The sequence below is a fragment of the Balaenoptera borealis genome (genome assembly GCF_965194805.1).
Source record: "Balaenoptera borealis genome assembly, chromosome: 3".
Classification (NCBI taxonomy): domain Eukaryota; kingdom Metazoa; phylum Chordata; class Mammalia; order Artiodactyla; family Balaenopteridae; genus Balaenoptera; species Balaenoptera borealis.
Window position 1 is genome coordinate 2146493 of NC_138866.1, and position 20166 is coordinate 2166658.

The 20166-nt window shown below is 49.8% G+C and overlaps 1 protein-coding gene across 3 annotated transcripts in view; it reads right to left on the reverse strand.

Annotated features, from left to right (window-relative positions):
• The window catches only part of TRAF3 (TNF receptor associated factor 3), a 116605-nt gene that overhangs the window by 5872 nt on the left and 90567 nt on the right, over window positions 1-20166 (reverse strand). Inside the window, exons 7-11 of one of the 3 annotated variants that reach the window (XM_082387459.1) lie at window positions 15167-15247; window positions 12428-12502; window positions 10660-10752; window positions 6289-6429; window positions 439-622 (exon numbers count right to left, since the gene is read on the reverse strand). In XM_082387459.1, coding sequence (XP_082243585.1) covers window positions 439-622; window positions 6289-6429; window positions 10660-10752; window positions 12428-12502; window positions 15167-15247 — 574 coding nt within the window. The remainder of the gene's footprint in view (window positions 1-438; window positions 623-6288; window positions 6430-10659; window positions 10753-12427; window positions 12503-15166; window positions 15248-20166) is intronic. The other 2 variants (XM_082387458.1, XM_082387460.1) reach the window with 2 other exon arrangements.

Here is a 20166-nt window from a genome sequence, read left to right on the forward strand (position 1 = left end):
AACCCTCCTCGTGCAGATATTCAGAATACTCGCTCGGCCCCTGAAGCAGCGGCCCGGTGGCTTCTAGGTATCGGACACGCTGCTGGGCTTGCCGGGTCCCCTGCTGCCTCTGGTCACCTTCTGTCCCCCAGGCCTTCACGAGCAGGGCTGGAGCACCCCGACCCGCAGGCCGCCCCACACCCACTCTGCCACGCAGGCCTCGCTGCACGGAGGGGAGCGTTTGGGCCCCTGCTGCGGGCATCTCGGCGGGAAGCCAGCTGCCCCAGCAGGCGCCACCAGGAGCACCGTCCGAGACTGGATGGCGCTGTCCTGAGGCAGCACGTGCCTCGCTTACCTCACGAAGGCCGCCACAGCTCTGACCTGGGGCCCTGGGACCCGGCCAGGCTCCCCCGGCCCGGGGCCTCGCAGACCCGCACGGCTCCGCCCGCCCGCCCTCACCTGTGTTCCGAGCCGCCTGCCCCGCGCTTTTGTCCACGCTCTCCAGCTCGGTCACCCGGTTCTGGAGGGACTCCACGCTGCTCTTCATGCTGCCTGCTTCCTCCCAGCTCTGCCGGAAGGGGCGGATCTCTTTGTCGAGCTCCTTCAGTTTCTCTGCTTGGCTGTCTATTACTCGCTTCCACATCAAAGGTGTCAAAAAGGCAAAATACGGTTAGAACTCGCTGCCGGCGCTGCGCCACTACCATCAGACACCCGCTGGTCAGGAACAGGGCAGCCCGCATCAGCCCTCACAGGGCCTCTTACCTTAGACCCACGGGCATCTCGGGGGACACAGGGACCCAGACCCCTAGTTCCAGGAGGGGACCGAGGCACAGAGAGGCCTCACCCACCAAGTGCAGGGCATGCGGCTCCCACATCCCTCTGTCCTAGCGTCTCAGCTCAGGACCTGGAGTCACACTCATCGGCCCCGTCTGAAGGCCTCCATCCCCTGCAGGGTCGAGCGACCAGCAGAGGCCAAACCATGTGAGCCTCCAGGGCCAGAGGGGCTGCCCTGTTTCTGTGGCTGCAAAGAGCGCTCAGAACCCGGCCTGGGTCCCAGAAGAGAGAGCTGCCACCACACTGCCACCTGGCTCCAGAGACCTGGCTGGCAGCACAGGGCTGGCAGCAGGACAGGGCCCTGGAGACAGGTCCTCGGGGCCCCGGGTGAAGCCAAGGGGCCAGTGCCGATGGGCGGGGTGGGTGGGGGTCTGTTCCCTGGACGCACTCCGAGACCAGCGCCCCCTGCCCACTGGGGCAGAGCAACCCTACTGACAAACACGTGGCTGTCGACAGCGAGGCTTGATTTAAATAATTCAGAAACCCCCTTTTCCAGAAGCACATGACCAGCACGTCTGTAACAGTAACTGGAGCGGTGAGCCTGGCGTGCCAGCCGTGGCGGCCCCGTTGGTCTGCAGGACTGGCCTGCCCACTTGTTAGATGAAGCCAGGGACCTAAAGGGTTTTCACTTCTAAAAAGAATTTGCATTTTTGAAATAAAGCTCCTGAAGGCTGGGTGGCTCAGCCCCTGAAGCTGGGGAGTGGCTGGGCCGCCCCTGAGGCTGAGGCCACACAGGGGAGAGCCCCGGGGACCTGCCGAGCTCACTTCTCCTTTTGGGAGACTATTTTTAAACATCGAGGTTTCAGCACCTTTGCTGGCTCTTAATAACCGTGAAGGAACAAACATGTAGGCTTGGGTTACTTTTTCTGGGTAAAAATACAGTGTTAATCTTCCTCTTCTTTCCAAGAAACCCTGATATTGGCTAACATTTAAAAAGTAAAGATGATTTCTCTAAAGAACACTTCTTTCTACACTGATACCACTTTATTTTAAAATATATATAGTGAGAAGCATAGTTAGTTTACAAAGTCTGTTTTCTGGGGATAATCCTAGTGACATGAATGAACGCCCATGCCCATAATGAATAGCTGTAATTTTTCTCCCGTCCTCTACCTACTCAAGTGACAAAATGACAAACTAGGCTGATGTGGGTACTAGTGAGAATAAGAGGGGAGTTAATGGAAACCTAATCAATCAGTGGCAGTTCCTTGGTGGCCCTCGTTGTAAACCACAAGGACAAGCTGCTCATCACTTCCAAGCCCCCCTCCCCCGCCCCAGGACTCGTGACGCACACGGGACAGTGGCACGAAGGCACGAGGCGCTCTCGAGAGGGAGCAGAACCGTGGAGTCTGAAATGACAGCAAGGCCCCCAACTACAAGCCAGGAACACGGAGTCAGCAGGCGGGTGGCGGGCAGGAGGGAACATGGGAGCGAGCACACGCGTGCACACACACACACACACACACACAGACAAGGCCCAACCACTATTTAAAAGGCACTCCTCATACAGCAAGGGAAAACGTGCTATTTTCAAACAGACCTTTCATTTGTATGAGGTCAAAGCAGAATGCTGACCTAAATCAAGCTTTCTCTGTAAGATGCAGCAAACATGATTTCATTCTTGAAGAGCGGTCTACACTCAGCCCCTGTAGTGTTTCTATAAAAAACAAATCTTAAATGCAGGTGAGGATTTTACTAGAAAAAAGGATTCAGGAGCTGAGAGAAACAGCACAGATCACACACTATGTGAATAAACCCTCATCAGGAGACCTGCTCACAGAGCATCAGTCTATCAGTCTCATGCTCGTGCACTTAGGGCTTAAATCACCGTCTGTCACTTGGCACCATCCGGTCACCGAGCCAATGCGGGTGGGACTCCCGGGCCCAGCGAGGGGCCCGTGGACAGAGCGCTCTGCCTCCCGCCCGGCAGAGCCACTGACTGCGGGAACGACCGGGTCATCCAGCTCCTGCTAACAATGCAGCACGGGAATGAAGCTCACATCTAGGCTGTCTTTTTTTTTCTTTTTACATTTTTTTTTAAGTTTATTTATTTTTGGCTGCGTTGGGTCTTTGTTGCTGTGTGCGGGCTTTCTCTAGTTGCGGCGAGCAGGGGCTACTCTTTGTTGTGGTGCGCGGGCTTCTCATTGTGGTGTCTTCTTTTTTTTAAAATAAATTTATTTATTTTTGGCTGCGTTGGGTCTTCATTGCTGCGCGTGGGCTTTTCTCTAGTTGTGGCGAGCGGGGGCTACTCTTCATTGCAGTGCGTGGGCTTCTCATTGCGGTGGCTTCTCTTGTTGCAGAGCGTGGGCTCTAGGTGCACGGGCTTCAGTAGTTGTGGCTCACGGGCTCAGGAGTTGTGGCTCACGGGCTTAGTTGCTCTGCGGTATGTGGCGTCTTCCCGGACCAGGGCTTGAACCCGTGTCCCCTGCATTGGCAGGCGGATTCTTAACCACTGCACCACCAGGGAAACCCTAGGCTGTCTTTTTAAAGTGAGAAAAAAGGGACTTCCCTGGTGGTCCAGTGGTTAAGACTCCGTGCTTCCACCGCAGGGGGCACAGGTTCGATCCCTGGTTGGGGAACTAAGATCCCACATGCTGCATGCGCGGCCAAAAAAAAAAAAAAAGAGTTCTTTACAAAGTAAAATATTAAGAAACTACCCTTCCACGGCTGGCAAAAGCTAACCCACTCTTAAGTCCCACTTCCTTTGCACAACTCTGACTGCATCCCATCCACCCTATCTGGGGCCGTCAGGAGCTCTGCACTCTGTGTGGACTCCTGTACAAGCCTGTCTTCAGGATTTAGGGTCGACTGGAGACTCAGACAAGGGAGGAGATGACACAGAGAGGGACAGGTCTGTCACCATCCAGGTGGTCCAGTGCACAGGCTGGGGAAGGCTCCCTGGAGGAGGTGGCACTTACAGTGCCATCTGAGGTGCCTGAGGAAAGGCAGAGGGGAGGGAAGGTACACTCTGCCGTGGAGAGAGTGGCAAAGGCAGCAGCGAGGAACAGCGGCCAGTCACGGCGGCGGTGTCCTGAGCCACGGTACAGCGCTCAGGTAAACTGTCCTCTGGCAGCTGGAAGTTCTAGGGTGAGGACCGAGGGGCAGGTCTGAGCCAGGCTCTGCTGAAACAGGGGGTGCGGGGGGGGGGAGGTCGGGAGGGACGGGAGGGAGAGCCCCACCCAGAGCCGGCACCTCCAGCCCTAGCCTACAGGGCCGCCATCAATGTTCACTCAGAGGCGGATGGTCCAGGCCGCCTCTCAGCGCTGGCAACCATGGTGACGAACATTACCGACCCTGAGATCATCCAGGAGACGTGGTTCCATGTAAACCATTGGGAAACGGTCAGCCGTCCGGAGGGGTTTCCAGCCCGTCAGCCCCTGTTCCTGACCCCCGTCCCTCTCTTGAAATGCAGCCTATTTTCCTCCGTGCCTGCCTTCCAAGGAGGAGGAGAAGAGCGCTGGCGCGGGTCACCGCCGCCTGCAGACATGGCACTGCTCAGCCTTCACCTCCCCGGGCTCCGCAGCTTGGAGCTGGATCTCTCTGACTTAGATCTCAGTGGTTTCTTCAATCGTGGAGGTTTTAAACATGAATCACGCACAGTGGAATGATTAAAGTAAATTCAAACTTTTCATGCTGGAAGTGGGGAACGGAGGAGAGGAACGCATATAAGATCTCCGAGGTGTCGGGCGAGTGCATCCGTGACCTCATTACGGACACTCTCGTTTTTTTTGGTTATAAATGAACCCACTACTACATATATACAATGGAATACTACTCAGCCATAAAAAGAATGAAATAATGCCATGTGCAGCAACATGGATGCAACTAGAGATTATCATACTAAGTGAAGTCAGAAAGAGAAAGGCAGATACCATATGATACCACTTATATGTGGAATCTGAAATATGACACAAACGAACATATCTACGAAACAGAAACAGACTCACAGACATAGAGAACAGACTGGTGGTTGCCAAGGGGGAGGGGGTGGGGGAGGGATGGAATGGCAGGTTGGGGTTAGTAGTTGCAAACCATTATATATAGAATGGATAAACAAGGTCCTACAGTATAGCACAGGGAACTATACACAGTATCCTATGATAAACCATAATGGAAAAGAATACGAAGAAGAATGTGTGTGTGTATAACTGAGTCACTTTGCTGTACAGCAGTAGTTGACACAACACTGTAAATCAACTCTACTTCAATAAAAAAGAACTTTGGCAACCACTATCTTAAAATAAGAATTAAATATAAAAACAAAAACCAACCCACTCCTTACTCATTCTTCCTTCTGCTGTTGATATGCCTTAACAAGTGGTTCTCTAGCATAACGTAATTCCCTCGGCGTTTCCACGCACCCCTGAGCCCTGGCCACTCTGTGCACAGCTGGACCTGCCGACCGGATGGCAGCACAGGCCTCTGTCTGGACACGCTGACCAGCACCTCCGAGGCCTCGGCAAAACGCCACGGACTTCCTGCAGGAGGCTTGTGGTGTTCTACGTGACACTGTACTTTTCTGACTTGATTCAATACTTACGACTTGCATCTTTTCTACTACAATCTAATGGTGAATTGTGTTTTTCCTTGTCTCGGGACAACCACAGAGTTTAACACAAATGAAGTTAATTTAATAAATCCCTATGCAATTCAAGGCACGATAACTAATCCCAACATTAAAACGGGAGGAAAGAAAACCTCAAAGATGCCGTGACTCTGAGCTATTAGAAATATTTTCTCTTCCAGATAATTTAGGGAAACACACTGTAAGTACTAGCACTGAAAGACCATTTCGGCAACATGTGATTCTCCCACGGGTGTGTGTGATACACACCAGAATTACCATCACCAAGGTATGCTCTGAGTAAGCTGATGTGAAGACAGTGTCTAGAAGAATAATCTGTAACAAGCACCTAATGGAAGCCTGTGTTGGTAACAGAAATGAGGAGCCACATTGTAATCAGGCTTATTTATACACCACCTTTTTCGGGAGCAGCAAAGGTTTATGTGTTTATTTTGGAGGTACCTGTGGTTCACTGCGGTGAAATAAGGTGACAGTGTGTACGTGCATCGCTAGAAGATTCAGAACAAAATAGTTTGGCTTCAGTTCACTTTAGGAAGTGAAACTTTACACATAACTACTCATGAACAATATGAAATCTTAAATAATAATAATAAAACAGCTAATTTTTAAAAACACAGACTTTGAGTCTTATTTCACCAACAATGAATCAAAGGCACAGAGGAGAGGTGACGGGGCTGGCCCCCAGGAAAAGGCGCGAGGAGCGGTGCTTACAGCCTCCCAGGTCGGCCCGCAAACCCAGGCCACCTTCCCTGAGTTTCACTTAAGCAAGAGAAACAAGTTGCCTTGTTCGACAAAGGTCAGGGCTTTTGCTCAAATATCTCCCTGAGAAAGTCCTGGAGGGGAACACAGATGTGTTCCCTTTTATCCAGCCATCATCTTAAACTTCTTACCTGTAAATGAAGTATTTTGGATTCATTATTTCGAAGCATTTCCTTTTGTCTCTCAATTTCAATTTCAAAGCTACATATCTGGTTGTGCAAACTCTGTATGCTCTTGTTTTTTTCTACACTTTCATTCTGCAGCAAGGAAACCTGAAAAAGAAAGTCTTCAATTAAGCAAACAAAAAGTGATTTTAATATCAACTTATAGCAATTATAATAATGGTAATTAAATGTTTACAATATAGGCCTTCTATCAGCTCACTGAAGGAGTTCCAGGAAAAAAAAAATCCGTTCACACAGGAAATGGGGGTCCTGGTAGTGTAACAGGGATCCTACAACTGCATTTCTCAGAATCTCTCCCAGGAATCAAATAAGATGAGGCAAAGTGCAGCAATGAGTGAATTTCAGAATGGATGCTTTTTAAAGTTTTTGCTAAAAACGAATAAATCTTTTACCAGAGTGGCTTTCAAACTTTGACAAGGAAACATAGTAGGAAACACATCCTTACACCTCACCCCTTCTGCACAGACACCTGTGTATGTGTGCATATCCCTAAAAACAGGGACCTCAAAACCAAATCTGCCCTGATCACACTACGCCCGGATATTTTCTGTTTTACTCTATTCTACTTTTGAAAATGCTAGTTGCAACCCACTAAATTACTTCACGTCCACCAGTGGGCCATACACGCCCTTTGAAAAGCTCTCTCAACACAATGAGGGAGCACGACAGGAACAGTCTCACATGCGCTGCAGTGAGTCCTGGGGCCAGCCTCCCCGCCCCCCCCGCCCCCCCCACAGAGGAGCTGCCGACTGGGGGTGCCAGGAAGGGTCTGCTGGGGGGGGGGCGCCATTCCCAGCAGGGAACCCACCTTTGAGTTTTTCAAAGTTCCTTTCTGAAAAATAATTGGCTCCCAAGAACCAATTTACACTGGTCTTACAAGCCCCCAGGGTGAGGAGTTCAAGGGCGATCCTACGAGGCTTCTTTCCCAGTGTCTCTACGAGGGGCACTTTGGTCCCTGCAAAGGTTCCCTCCGCCAACAGCTGTGTGTGTCCACGCGCGGATGCGGCCGCCACCCTGGAAGACGCGGCGCTCCGAGACGGATCGGAACAGCTCTCCCCGCAGGTGCCTCTCTAACACCTCCAGCACCTGAGGACAGTCTGGCCGTGGGGACGGCCCACGGGCATCTCAGGACACAGCTGTGTTCCTGACCGTGTCCCTCTGGAGAACAACCAGCCTAAAGTGAGGCGTCCTTACACTCCTCAGCCTGCTCGGCAGGCAGCACCTTTGGGTGCTGTCTCAGTCTATTTTATTTATAACAAAGGTATTTATGAAGGAACACAGAACTTGCAAGATATACTTCACTCTCCTAGGATTTCACTCAGCACAAACAGACTTTCCTTCCTAAAATATGATGTCTCACAGGTCCACGACCTCCTCCAAGTGATCAGCCTGCAGCATCCAGACTGGGGCACGGGTAGCAGGCAGTGGTGTTTTTGCTTTTTCTGAAATTACAGTTCACTCGCTCCCATCTGTCAAAGATGGACACAATTCCCAGGCTCCTTATTCTCACACCCAAAAAAAGAGATATGATGCACACAGGCCAATCCTTTTGATAAAAATCTCAGTAACATCTCCAAAACCAATGGCAATTTTTTCTGCAGCAAATCAAGCTACCTGAGGATGACAGAAATATCTCACACTGATGATCACACATCATGCCGCATCAAACCCTTAATTTCTTAATTTAGGGACTGTCCTTAAACTGATTTTTATTTATTTACATATTTTAATCAAGGATCCTAGCCCCTGGGTGCCTGCAGACCCCTGCTTTCACCAGTCTACCAGGTACAGGAAAGTCTACCTGGCAGGTGTGTTTCCAAGAAGCACAGTGTGACATCCACACAGCAGATGAAAACAGGGGCCCCTCATCCTTCCCGAGACCCTCCTCGCCAGGAACATCCTTTACCCCAGCCTGTTTTGGTGGGCACTCCACACTTCCCTTTGATTTAAGCTTTCCTAAAACATAAGATGGGTGTTTTTAAGCCTGGATTTTACAAAACAGTTTTTCTTTAGTTTGACTGTGAATATAATAATCAGTCTTTCCGAATCAACTCAGACGTTCTATTTTCTATTATAGATGAACAAGATAACTCAGGAGATTGCAACTGAATAATTCTATGATGAGAAATAAATTCCCATTTTGAGAAAATACAAGTATCTCCGTTCATTGTCCGGATTTTGCTCTTGGGCCCAGTGACGAGAAGCCAGCTTCTCATGGACACAAGCACGGATGCGCAGGGTGGAGGCCCGGCTGACCTGAGCAGGGGGCACGGAGGCAGGCAGCGGCTCAGCCTCCAGCAAAACCAAGAGGACAGACGGTTCAAACGTATCAGCAGCAACTCGGCCCCCTCTCGGCCGGTGTGCAGAGGGGGAAGCTCTGGGGAGGGGTGCTGGCTGTGCGGCTGTGTCCCGGGGCTTCCAACGATGCAAAGCAGATGCTCTGAGGGGGACAAGTGTGAAGGTGGCAGGGCAGGAGGACGCAAGTGACAGGATGACCCCCGCGCGCCCCATGGCGATGGCCCCGAGGACGACCGTCCTGAGGGGTGAGCACACCGCAGCCCAGCCCCGCTCAATGGTTACGTAACCAGCACAGCTGGAATAACCAATTCACTTTACATGAAAGGAAGAACCTTTTAGATAAATGAGAAGCCGTTATCTGTGAGAGACCAAAAGCCCTGAGATCTATGCCTACAATTAAAAAAGGCAGAAACAATGCATTCTTCAAAAAGAGGGGAAAAAAAGATTCACAGGTAAACCGTCACTGAACTCAGAGCAAATATGTGCTCCCGGGAAAGTCATAAATGATTCACGTAACGGATTTGATGCCACTGATAAGCGGAAGGCCCCTCCTGCCCGCCGTGCGCACAGCACGCAAGCCCTTGCACTGCTTCTCACCTCCAGCTTAAGCATTTATATTAAAAGAACTACTTTATGTTAGATTTAATAAACATCTTTTGATTTAAAACTTTAGACTCTTTTAAGTACATTTACATTTTAAATTGCTTGGATTTAATACTCAAAACAAGATATTCAAATCTTTACAAACCTTTAGAAAGCAAACATCAACTCCCCGGCTGCTGTAAATCATCCTAGCGCCCTCCCACCGCAAGTTCTCAACACATGTTTGTTGAATACCAAATTAATTTCTTATTTGTGTACGTAAGCCACAAGCCACAGTGGGAGATCCTATAACCTCCTTCTCTATCAAGTCTTGGAGGTTTTCCTCTTTTCCTCAGGTAAGAAGGCCCGGCGAGCTGAGCACCACGGGACAAACTCCCCAGGAAGGAGTGCTACGTGGGCGGGGCCTGCTGAGGAGTCCAGACCCCACAGCTGGGGCCCCTCGAGGAGACACCCAGGAGAGCAGGTGTGTCCGGGAAGGGGCTGCGTGGTCCCCCAACCCCCATGGTCAACAGTCACACTCCCGATGTGGAATTGTCCTCTCCTCGTCTCCGAGAAGACAGAGGATGGTAAAGCAGGTAACACTGGTGACCTTCCAGATCGGGGGTTGGCAGGCTTTTTCTGTAAGAGCCAGAGAACAGTTTTTGGGGCTGTGCGGGCTGTACAGTTTCTATCTCTGCTCATCCACACTGCCATCCTGGTGCAATGCAGCCGTGGATAATACGGAAATGAGTGTGCGTGGCCGTGTTCCAATAAAGCTTTATTTACAAAAAGATGGGGGGGGGGGCGGACGGGGGTTGGAAGTGAGAATCCCTGTCCTAGATCAACTCTGAGAGAAGCACAATGTGATTTTTTTTTTTTAAAAAAAAAGCACTTCATACCTGCTTGGCAATTAAAAAACAAAGAGCGAGGACTTCCCTGGTGGCGCAGTGGTTAAGAGTCTGCCTGCCAATGCAGGGAACACGGGTTTGAGCCCTGGTCCGGGAAGGTCCCACATGCCGCAGAGCAGCTAAGCCCGTGCGCCACAACTACTGAGCCTGTGCTCTAGAGACCACGAACCACAACTACTGAGACCGCATGCCACAACTACTGAAGCCCGTGCACTTAGAGCCCGTGCTCCCCAACAAGAGAAACCACCACAATGAGAAGCCCACGCACAGCAATGAAGACCCTATGCAGCCAAAAATAAAAATAAATAATAATTTATAAACAAACAAAAAAAACCGAAGAGCAAGCTAACAAAACCACACGCCTTCATTTACAAACTCAGGATCACTTGAAGAGAATTTACTTTTTTGACACTCTTGATGCTGTTTCTTTTATGCAAAATCCATTACTAACTATAAACAAGGTTTTCTTCTTTAAATAACTTGAAGAAAGTATTAAAAACCAACAAAAGCAGGAGGCGGTGCGTCGTACCTTTTTCTCTAGAGAGTTGCTCCATTCTTTGAGTAAGTTGACATGCTGCACCGCGGAGCTGGCCTCATGGGCCTTAATCTGCTGGTTTGTCCCCTGTGAGAATAAAGAGGCAACGCGTTACCCAACCTCACTCCGTCGGAGTCAGAGAGACTCACAGCCGACCTCAATCCAGCACTACACGGGGCGGGGTGGGTGGGGGCGGTGACTTATTCATGGACGGTTCACAGGGGATGCCCAGCCTCAGAAGGTGTGCGCTCAGTGGCCCCTGATCTACTGTGCACAGGTGAGGAGGCTGCTTCGAGAAGAACGGAGCAGCTCAAAGACGAGACACCGCGGATTCTACGACAACTACCTCGAGGCCATGAGCTGCACTCCTCCAGCTTCTTACCAAGGGCCTTCTTACCTACGTTTCATGCTGGTAACATCAAGAAACTAAATTTTAGATATATCATTTTTGTTCCCTAAAAATTTTTTTGCATTAATATATAAATGGAAAACGTTTAGACACCTGCAAGTCATAGCTAGATGCTGCTATAATAACCTAGTGAATATGTAATCAAAGTAGGATTCTAAATGATTTATTAAAGTATTAACTTACCAGTGAAATACACTGTATTACTGTTCCTAACTATCCTATGTATACTTAGAAAGTTACATACAGAACATAAACAATCTACAGAGTACATAAGATGTAGACCATCTTAGAGTCAGTAATAAGCATGGGAAACAGTACTTCATATATTTAACAAAGTAATTGGTATAAGAATATAATTTGTTTTGATACTGGAATATTTAAAAGCCACAGAAAGCATTTTAATGATCTCCAAAACATATACTCTGTACATAGAATATTCATATATATATGTTGATATAAGTATTGCTATATATAAACATATATATATACATACACAGAATGAATGATATATATGTACATACGACATAACAGTGGTGAGGGCTCAGTCTCATAAGAGACTGAAGCAAAGGGAAAGCTATAGTCATTCTTACTCTCAGGCTTCTTACTTTCTAAGAAAATACTGAGATGCCAATATCTCTGTATTGATTTCACAATAATGTATTGATAATACATAAAAATCAAATACAAAATACTTTAATTGGAGTATATACTGCCCTTTGATAGTTTTAAGATCAAGATATACATTTGAATGAAATCTAGTTCAAATTCACTAGCCATCTCAGATGTGTTAAAAAAACAAAACCAAAAAAAAAAAAAAACCAGGAACAGCTTTCTCACGGCCCAGGTGTGGCAGTGGCGGAGATCTCCTCTCTACATGGCCGTCCGGGCACGTACATGTGGCATGTACATGTGGCATGTGCACGGAATGCACTCTGGACACACGCACGTGCGATCCTCACAACCGTGCACTGATGCACACACTGCCGAAACCATGTCCAGTTTGCCAGTGCCTTACATTCAAGTAACAGCTCAAATTCCGTAAGAATCTACCTAGAAACCCCGCCGAATGTCAGTCCTGTCTGTCCCATTCACTAACTGGTTTTGAATGTAATCGTTCTCCTAGTGCATTAACTCCCCCTCAGCACAGGTGTCTACCTCAAGTCTCACGACACCCCCGGCCTGGAAAGCGAGCACTCACATCTGCTGCACGTGGCTTTCGTCACCCGTGCGGCAGGTGACTCAGTTCCATGGCAAAACTGAAAGCCCAGAGCCTGCATGTTAAGATGTTAATAGAATAACTTTCTCTCATGGTGGAATGTCAGTGACTGGGAAGGACAAATGTCGGATACTGACCTGAAAAACGCAGCCATAGCGCTTAAAACTACAGGTGCTGGGGGCATTGACACACTCTGACAAGTGTGCACTCAACTGCAACGGGAAAGAGACGTGAGTTGTGGCACGAACGTTTGCATGAAAATGTTCAAACATATCAAGGGCACAGATAGCATCTGGGTTGTACTATTACGAATGGTGTTTATCAGCTACAGGTGTGTATATAGCATCTGCTTCCTAGACTTATATGCAGTAAATATACAGTATCATCACGTGTATACACATATATACACCAATATACAGAAATACATTTACTATAACATTTCTTAAACTTGTAGTTTCTTTAGAACAAGTTGTTTTGCGACATGCTGTCTGCAGTGCCAGAATTTTAAAAAGAAAGGAAAAAAAACATAAACTGAAATGCACATTTAAAGACTATAAACAAAAATTGCATGAAACACAAAAAATAGAAAGCATTCAGGATGCAACTGGGTCACACACCTAATATACAGTACACAAAAATAAATATCTTTCCAAAGCAAGCGTACACAATGTACCATTACTCTCAGTACTTCTGAAAAGACTTTCTTCCCTCTGTAATGGCCAGAAATTCAAGTAGCTTTTCAAAGACCTCTAAGGTCATTCTAACAACATGAATCTTACGATGGTCACCTCCAGTTCATGGAGGACAATTAGGAGGGATTGGGAGAGGATAACTCCCCTTGCAAGGAAAAACCCCTGTGTTCAGCTTAAATGTCAGCAAATCATCAAATAAAAACCACCTACGGTGCTCCCTCAAGAGGAAAGGGAATTGAAATGTCTACATTTTAAAGGCACAGTGTTTTGTGTTAGGCTAATACAATTTAAGGATAATTTCTTTCTTTACTGAAGATAGTCTCATCAGGAAACTCTAGGGATAGATCTTCTTTATAGAAAGCAGTCAGACCCTGAATGGGGAGAGCGGTCAGTGAGCGTGGTGCACAGCGGCTCCGGGAACGTGTTTCCCCGCGAGCCAGTGCACACGCACTCCCGGAGGCTCGCGGGGTGTGTCACTCTGGTGGGTGCAGGCGGCTTCTCCACCTTCTCCTCTTGTCCTCCAGGACAAAGACATTCCTCTCCCTTCAGGTCAGTACTGAGGACAAGAGGAGGCGGCTCACAGGACGGCCGTCCCGCCTGCCGCGACAGTTAAAGAGGACGGCCTGAGGGGCCCACCTGACCACAGCCAAGGCCAACCCTGCGGAAGGTCTGAGCCAGGGCGGGGTCGTGGTGGCCGCAGAGGCTCTGGCCTGCAACTGGAGGAAAGCACCCAAAGGGCACATTGCAGGTGACAGGCGTAGAAACCCAAAAGGACACCGTGTGCATAGTAACATTAGTTTGAAAATTTTAAAACGTATTCTTTCAGTGCCATCAATACAATCGTGAATCTAACCAGCTAACACTCCTAATGTTAAAATCAGGATCATATCGAGTTTGACGTTATTTTCAGTGCACTAACTGAAAGGGCTGTACTTTTTTCTAAATTGGCTTTATCATCATTAATCTCAGAGCCCTACAGAATTTACCGGAGCTTGGGGATAAAAGCAAGGATCATCTGTAAACCAATAGCACCTTTCACCAGAAACCCAAGATAAACGCAGGTTTAAAGATTTTTAAAAATAAAAATAACTTAGAGGCAAAATGGAGGCAGCTTTTGCCCCGAATAGAGACAGCCTGAGTGAATAAAACTTCAGGAAGGCGTGTAATACCCAGGAAGTTATTCCAACTGTACAGACTCTTCATACATTCACTCTAACAGAGGGACTTTCCAGTTGTGGAAATAATCTACGTGCGCTTCCCTGCTGCTCCCAGAGGCACGTTCAGGGGCCCAGAGACCACCGTCGCCAGTCCAGACCCTGCCCTTGTCCAGCAGAGTCATCGTCTGGGGAGGGTGCACCTCGGTGAGAGTGGCCTTCGGCCACGCGGGTCCTCTCGCTGTTGCGGGCGTGAGAGACTGAGCTCCCCCATCCCGTATCCAGGTGTACAATTCCAGGCTGTTGGGAAGGCTGAGGCGAGCAGGGTCCTCAGATCAGAGAACCCAGGACCGAGGGAACCGGGCGTGGGGACCGGGGGAGGCATGCACCCACCGAGCCCATAGGAGCCCCAGACGGTTCCCAGAACGCCAACCAGAGGGGGTCCAGGCCAGGATCAGATGCGAAAACATTATGAATCTTTGGAATTGTTCCTTCTGGATATATCCTGATCAAAATGAGGTTACTGCAAAATCTACCTGCCTTAAAGCAAGTGTGCCCGAGGGCAGCGTGATGGGCACAGCCTCTGGGGGAGGCTGTCCAGGTGCCTTCCCAGTGGCCCCTGAAGTGTGGGCACCACCCCTGCACCCACTTGCCCCGTGGCACAGGCCCTGCACAGCATGTGTGGCCTAAGTGGGTCAGGAGTATCTCTAAGTTAACTGATTTCCTTGAGATAATCTTAGAGTAATTCCTAGTTTACAGATTTAAACCTAAAAAGTGTCACCTTTGCTTGCATTGTAAATATTCCCATTTTCTCAATTCTTAATATTTTGCTCTGAATTTACCACTTTGTAGCTTTTAATTGTTTGTTTCTGAAATATCTGACTTCCAGAAACAGCACGAGGGTTTTCATTGTTTTTCTACTGTAAGTATCACTATCACAATCTGTGAAAACCTCTGACCTCAGCTTTACGGGAAGAGCGGGGTCCTGAAGGATCCCCAACTCCTGCACAGGCCCAGCCACGCCCCTTACCTCGCTCCTCAGAAGGGTCTGGACACTGCACTTATGAGGGCAGGACACCACCACGCAGGGACACTCGGTGTCTTCGTGTTTCTGAAGGAGAAAGAGAGAGTGTTACCAACTCTGAAACACACAACCCACCTTCCCTCAGATCCCACCAGTGTTCCCAGCGTCCCCACGAGGACCCAAGGGAAGCGCTCTGCTCATGGTCATGTCCTTGAGTCACAAGACTCACATCGCACTTGGATGGGTCGCTATGTTACAAAAGTTTGAGTGCTGAAAAGAAGGCATCTCACAAGAGCTGCTCAGATCTGACTGGTCGGGGCCACCCATGGGCGCACAGCCCACCGGGAGGGCGTCCTCACGGCGGCTTCCCTCTAGCTGTGCCCCCTCTGCCGATGCTGCCCTGACACCTGCGCCCAGGTAGGCTGGGCCTCGGCCTCCCTCACACAGCAGGTGGATGGCGGGGCCCAGCCTCTGCTGGTTGCAGAGAAGGACAGTTCTCCTCTGGCTTCTCAGTTTGGGGTCTGGAAATGATACTTCTCAAGAGCCTGAAAACAACGTGATCTACTGGGTATTTAAATTACTGTCCTGAGATCTGATCTTTCTGTAGCGCGTGGTAAGTGTGGATAAATTTTGGTGTAGCCCTTCTCTGGATGGCACAGATTTCAACACAGAGCCTGGATGACGGTGACTGTTCAACTCGGTGCCCCGGGCACCTGCCGGGCACCTGTCCAGTACACGTGTCCACAAGTGAAGCGTAGGCAAGAGCTCCCACGAGGAGAGCAAACCCAAGGCTCTGGAGAGCACCTCCAGACACGTGACAAAGGGCCGCTGGAGGGAGACCGACGCAGGCAGAGCCAGACCTGCCACGTAACACAACCGTGGGAGGCCAGGCTCCCGGAGGTGGCATCCCTTGGCAAGAAGAGAATGTGGCGGGTTTTCCTCTGAGGCCCCGGGACACTCCCAGTTCTCCTGGCTGGGCCTCCAGTTAGGCCGCTGTTGAGGTGTATCTGGGGCAGCGCTGGCTGCGAGGCCGTCTGACCCGGCAGGTGCGCAGGTCAAGGACACGGCACCCGCGAGGACACTCCTCTCCTCCGGGGAGGCCTGGAGCCAGATGCAACACCATCTGAAGTCCCTCGTCTGGACCAGCGCCCTGGGGGTGCACAGCGCGGAGAGGACACCTGGACGCGGCCGCTCTGCTCCGAGGCCTGGTCCCCAGAGGCCTGCGGGGCCCACGGCGGGCGAGCCCACGGCTGCCCCGAGCTCAGCAGAAGTCACCTGACTGGACTGAGCCTGACCAGCACCTCCCAAGAGGGGACCCCCGACGGGTGCCTGGCCACGCTCAGAATCCCTAAGAGCTCCCAGGTGCCGTCACGCCTTTCCGGGGGAAACCTCGGCCAAACAGCTCCACTCTGCCTCACCTGTAAGAGGGGGGGTGACCAGCCCTCCCTCAGAGGGCATCTGTGAGGACAGAATCTGTCATCGGGCCTGGAGAGGTAACGTGGCCAACACTCCACGGACGCCACGCCTCCCTCCTGAGCCTGCCCTCGACCCCGCCTTCATTCACCAGGCCAGGCCTGCACTGGGTGTCGGGGGCAGCCTGACCAGGACAAACAGGTAATCACCACTGCGGCAGGGGGGCTGGGAGTGAGCAGTGGGGGGGGGGGCCCGGGAGGGCGCTCTGAGCAAGAACCAGGGGCGGGGGCAGTGTGCCGGGGAGGGCAGAGCAGGGGGTAGCAGGAGGTGAGGCTGGGGACCCGCAGGCCAGACCCATCAATAGCTTTGTGTATCTTCGCAGATCTGTGCAAGGATGTCCAAATGATGAATTTCTAGAAATGGGCTTCTTTGGGTATCAAAGGGTAGAGCATTTAAAATGGGATTTGGAAGGGTATTGCCAGACTACCCTCCAATCAGCCTACACAAGCCCACCCTCAGTGCAGTGAGAACGCACGGCTCCAATCGAATTCTATCAAACTTTCCCACCTCTGACAGTGACAGGTGAAAAACAACGAGTGTGATTTGCAATTCTTTAATGATGTGTAGTTATTAGTATGTTTTTTACGTTAACCATTTATATTTCCCGTGAAATGCCTTTCATAGCTTTTGTCCATTGCAGCGGGTTGAACAGTGACCCCCGAAGTTCATGTCCCCCCAGAACCTCAGAAAGTGACCCTGTTTGGAAAGAGGGTCTCTGCAGATGTAACGAGATAAGAGGCCACCCTGGATCAGGCTGGGCCCTGAACCTCGTGACAGTGTCCATGTAAGAGGAGAGGACGTACAGCAGGAAGACTGCCACGGGGACATGCAGGCAGAGGTGGGAACGGTGCAGCCGCAAGTCTGGGAGCCCAAGGACCGCAGCCACCAGGAGCCGGGGGGGGCGAGGGAGGGGTCTCCTCTAGAGCCCCCAGAGGGGCACGGCCCTGAGGGAACCTTGGAGCCAGACTTCTGCCTCTAGGACTGTGAGGGAACAAACTTCTGTGGTTTCAGGCCACCAACTTTGTGGTACTTTGCTATGACAGCCAAAGGAAGATAATACAACCGTTTTCCAAAAAAAAAAAACCTGTTAATCTGTCGATATGTAAGAACTCTTCGCATATTAATGAAATTTGTCCTGCCTGTCAAAGCAAATGTGACTTTGATACACACACAGAACGGATGTCACGCGTGTGTGGCCATAAAGCCTAAGTGCATAGTGAACACCCACAAGGGACAAGGATGTAACCGACGCCCATCACCCGCACGCTCCTCTTTTGCCTCGCCCCCGCTTTCTCCAACTAAAACCACAAGGCTGAATCTGCGCTTCTACTTCCTTTGCTTAAAAAAAGTTTCATTACACATGTATGTGTAACAGGTAAGATACTGTTTCGTCTTGACTGCTTCTGAATTGTTAACATGGAATTCCGCCCTTCGACTCTCCTGCGACCTGGCTCAACATCTCGCTTCTCGGGCGAATCCGCGAGTCGCGTAAGTGGACTCGTGGATTCCACTGTCACTGCTGTCATACAACCTCCCCTCCTGTGCACACTGTCCAAGGGGTCCGCTACAAGTGATGTGTCCATTCTCCAACAGATGGACGTGTGGGTCGTTCCCAGATCTCTGCTCCTCTGGTTAGGCTTGACATACTCTCTGCAGTGCATGTGTGACAGTTTCTCTTAAACATCTAGGAGAGGAATTGCTAGTTGAGAACATGAGTTTTCAACCTAATAAAATATTGCCACGTGTTTTCCAAAGTGGCTGTACCTGTACGTTACAGTACACAGTTGGCCCTTGAACCTGGGTATGAACTGCGTGAGCCCACTTACACGTGGATTTTTTTCACTAGGTGTGTGTGCACTGCGGCACTACCCGACCCACGGTCGGCGGACGCTGTGGATGCGGGACCTCGGCTAGGAGGGTTGACTGTAAAGTTACACTCGTGTTCGAGACTGCTCGGAGAGTCTGCGCCCAACCCCTGTGTCATCCAAGGACCAACTGTATACACGTTCCCCTAAAACGAGATCTTTACAATTCTTGACTTTTCACAAATTAACAGAACTGTTTAAAAAGAATGATATTTGATAATTTCTGGGCTAAATGGAAAAGAAGAGATTTTTTTTCTGACACTTTAAATTATGCTAATAGATTAAAAAAAAAAAACTTGAAATTAGCTGCCGATACCATGGCTTAAAGATAGAAAAGAAATGCTCAAATGAACTGCAATGGTCCAGAGCGTCAGTGCATTTTTTGATTTTTTTGATGGGGACCATTTTTAAATCTGTGTTGAATTTTGTCACAGCACTGCCTCTGTCTTCTGCTCTGGCCCCTTGGCCGCGAGGCCTGCGGGATCCTAGCTCCCCGACCAGGGACTGAACCGCACCTCCAGCGCTGGAAGGCAAAGTCCCTGGAGTCTCGGCGCTTTATCAACCTATATTTTACCAACACTTGATATATCTGTCACACCACAAAACGCAGGACATGGAGGAAAGTCAGGAGGACCTGGGGCTTAAGACCTAAGTTAAGCAACGGCTCTTTTTAAAAATAATCTTAAGGCCTGAGAGGATGAGACTGTGAGGGCTGAAAGAACAAGACCTGGGAGCCAAGTCCCACCACCGCTGATGGGGCGGGGGCCTGGGGGGAGTCTCGGCCCCTTCCAGGTGTGTGAGCAAGGGCAGGTGGGCGTGGCCGCCTGCCGGCGCCGAGGGCCCCAGGAGCCAGCGGCCGGAGCACCAGCAGCGGGCCCACGCAGGGCGCCTCTCACGGTTATCACAGGTGGACCGAAGGTAACATCTGCCCCAAGACACGCTGCAGTGTCAACACCGACAAAACAGTTTAAAAAGTTTTCATCACAAAAGCGTAGTAAGATTTAATGAATCTTTATTTGCACAACTCAGGTCCCAAACTGGCAATTACCACTTGGTGCCTCTGCACCTGCTGTGACTCTCTCTCCTGTTTGCAGTCAACAGATTGAAGACCCAGATCAGAGCAAATGCCACCTCCTCTCCGAAGCCCTCCTGGACTCTATCAGGCCATGTTAACTGTCTCTTCCCATACTACCATGTACATAATTGTATATCTGACTGTCTCCCCTACCAGACCGTGAAACGAAGGGGAGAGACTGCAATCTACTCTCTTGTGTGTCCTGAGCAACTAGCTCAGGGTCTGGCGCCCAAGAGCAGTCAACAAACGTTTCATGACTCCATGTGCGATGCTATTATTCCAAAACCAACCTCTTTAAGCCTCGGCTGGAGCCCTGAGCTGGTTACTCATAGGCTGTTTAACTGACATGCTCTACAATTCTTTCTCAGATGAAAATTAATTCCTGGATTCTATTCTGCAAATAAAGGTAACTGATTTTGGGCAAGAAGCAAATTGTAACTTTGATAGCAACAGAGTAACATGTGTATGGTCGGGAGTATTGCTCATTAGGTACCCATCTGATTCACTTGCATTTAATTACTGAAGAAATTAGAAATACTACTGCTATTTTTCAAAGGGGAGGGCACAGTTGTTAAAGGTTATTAATAACTGGA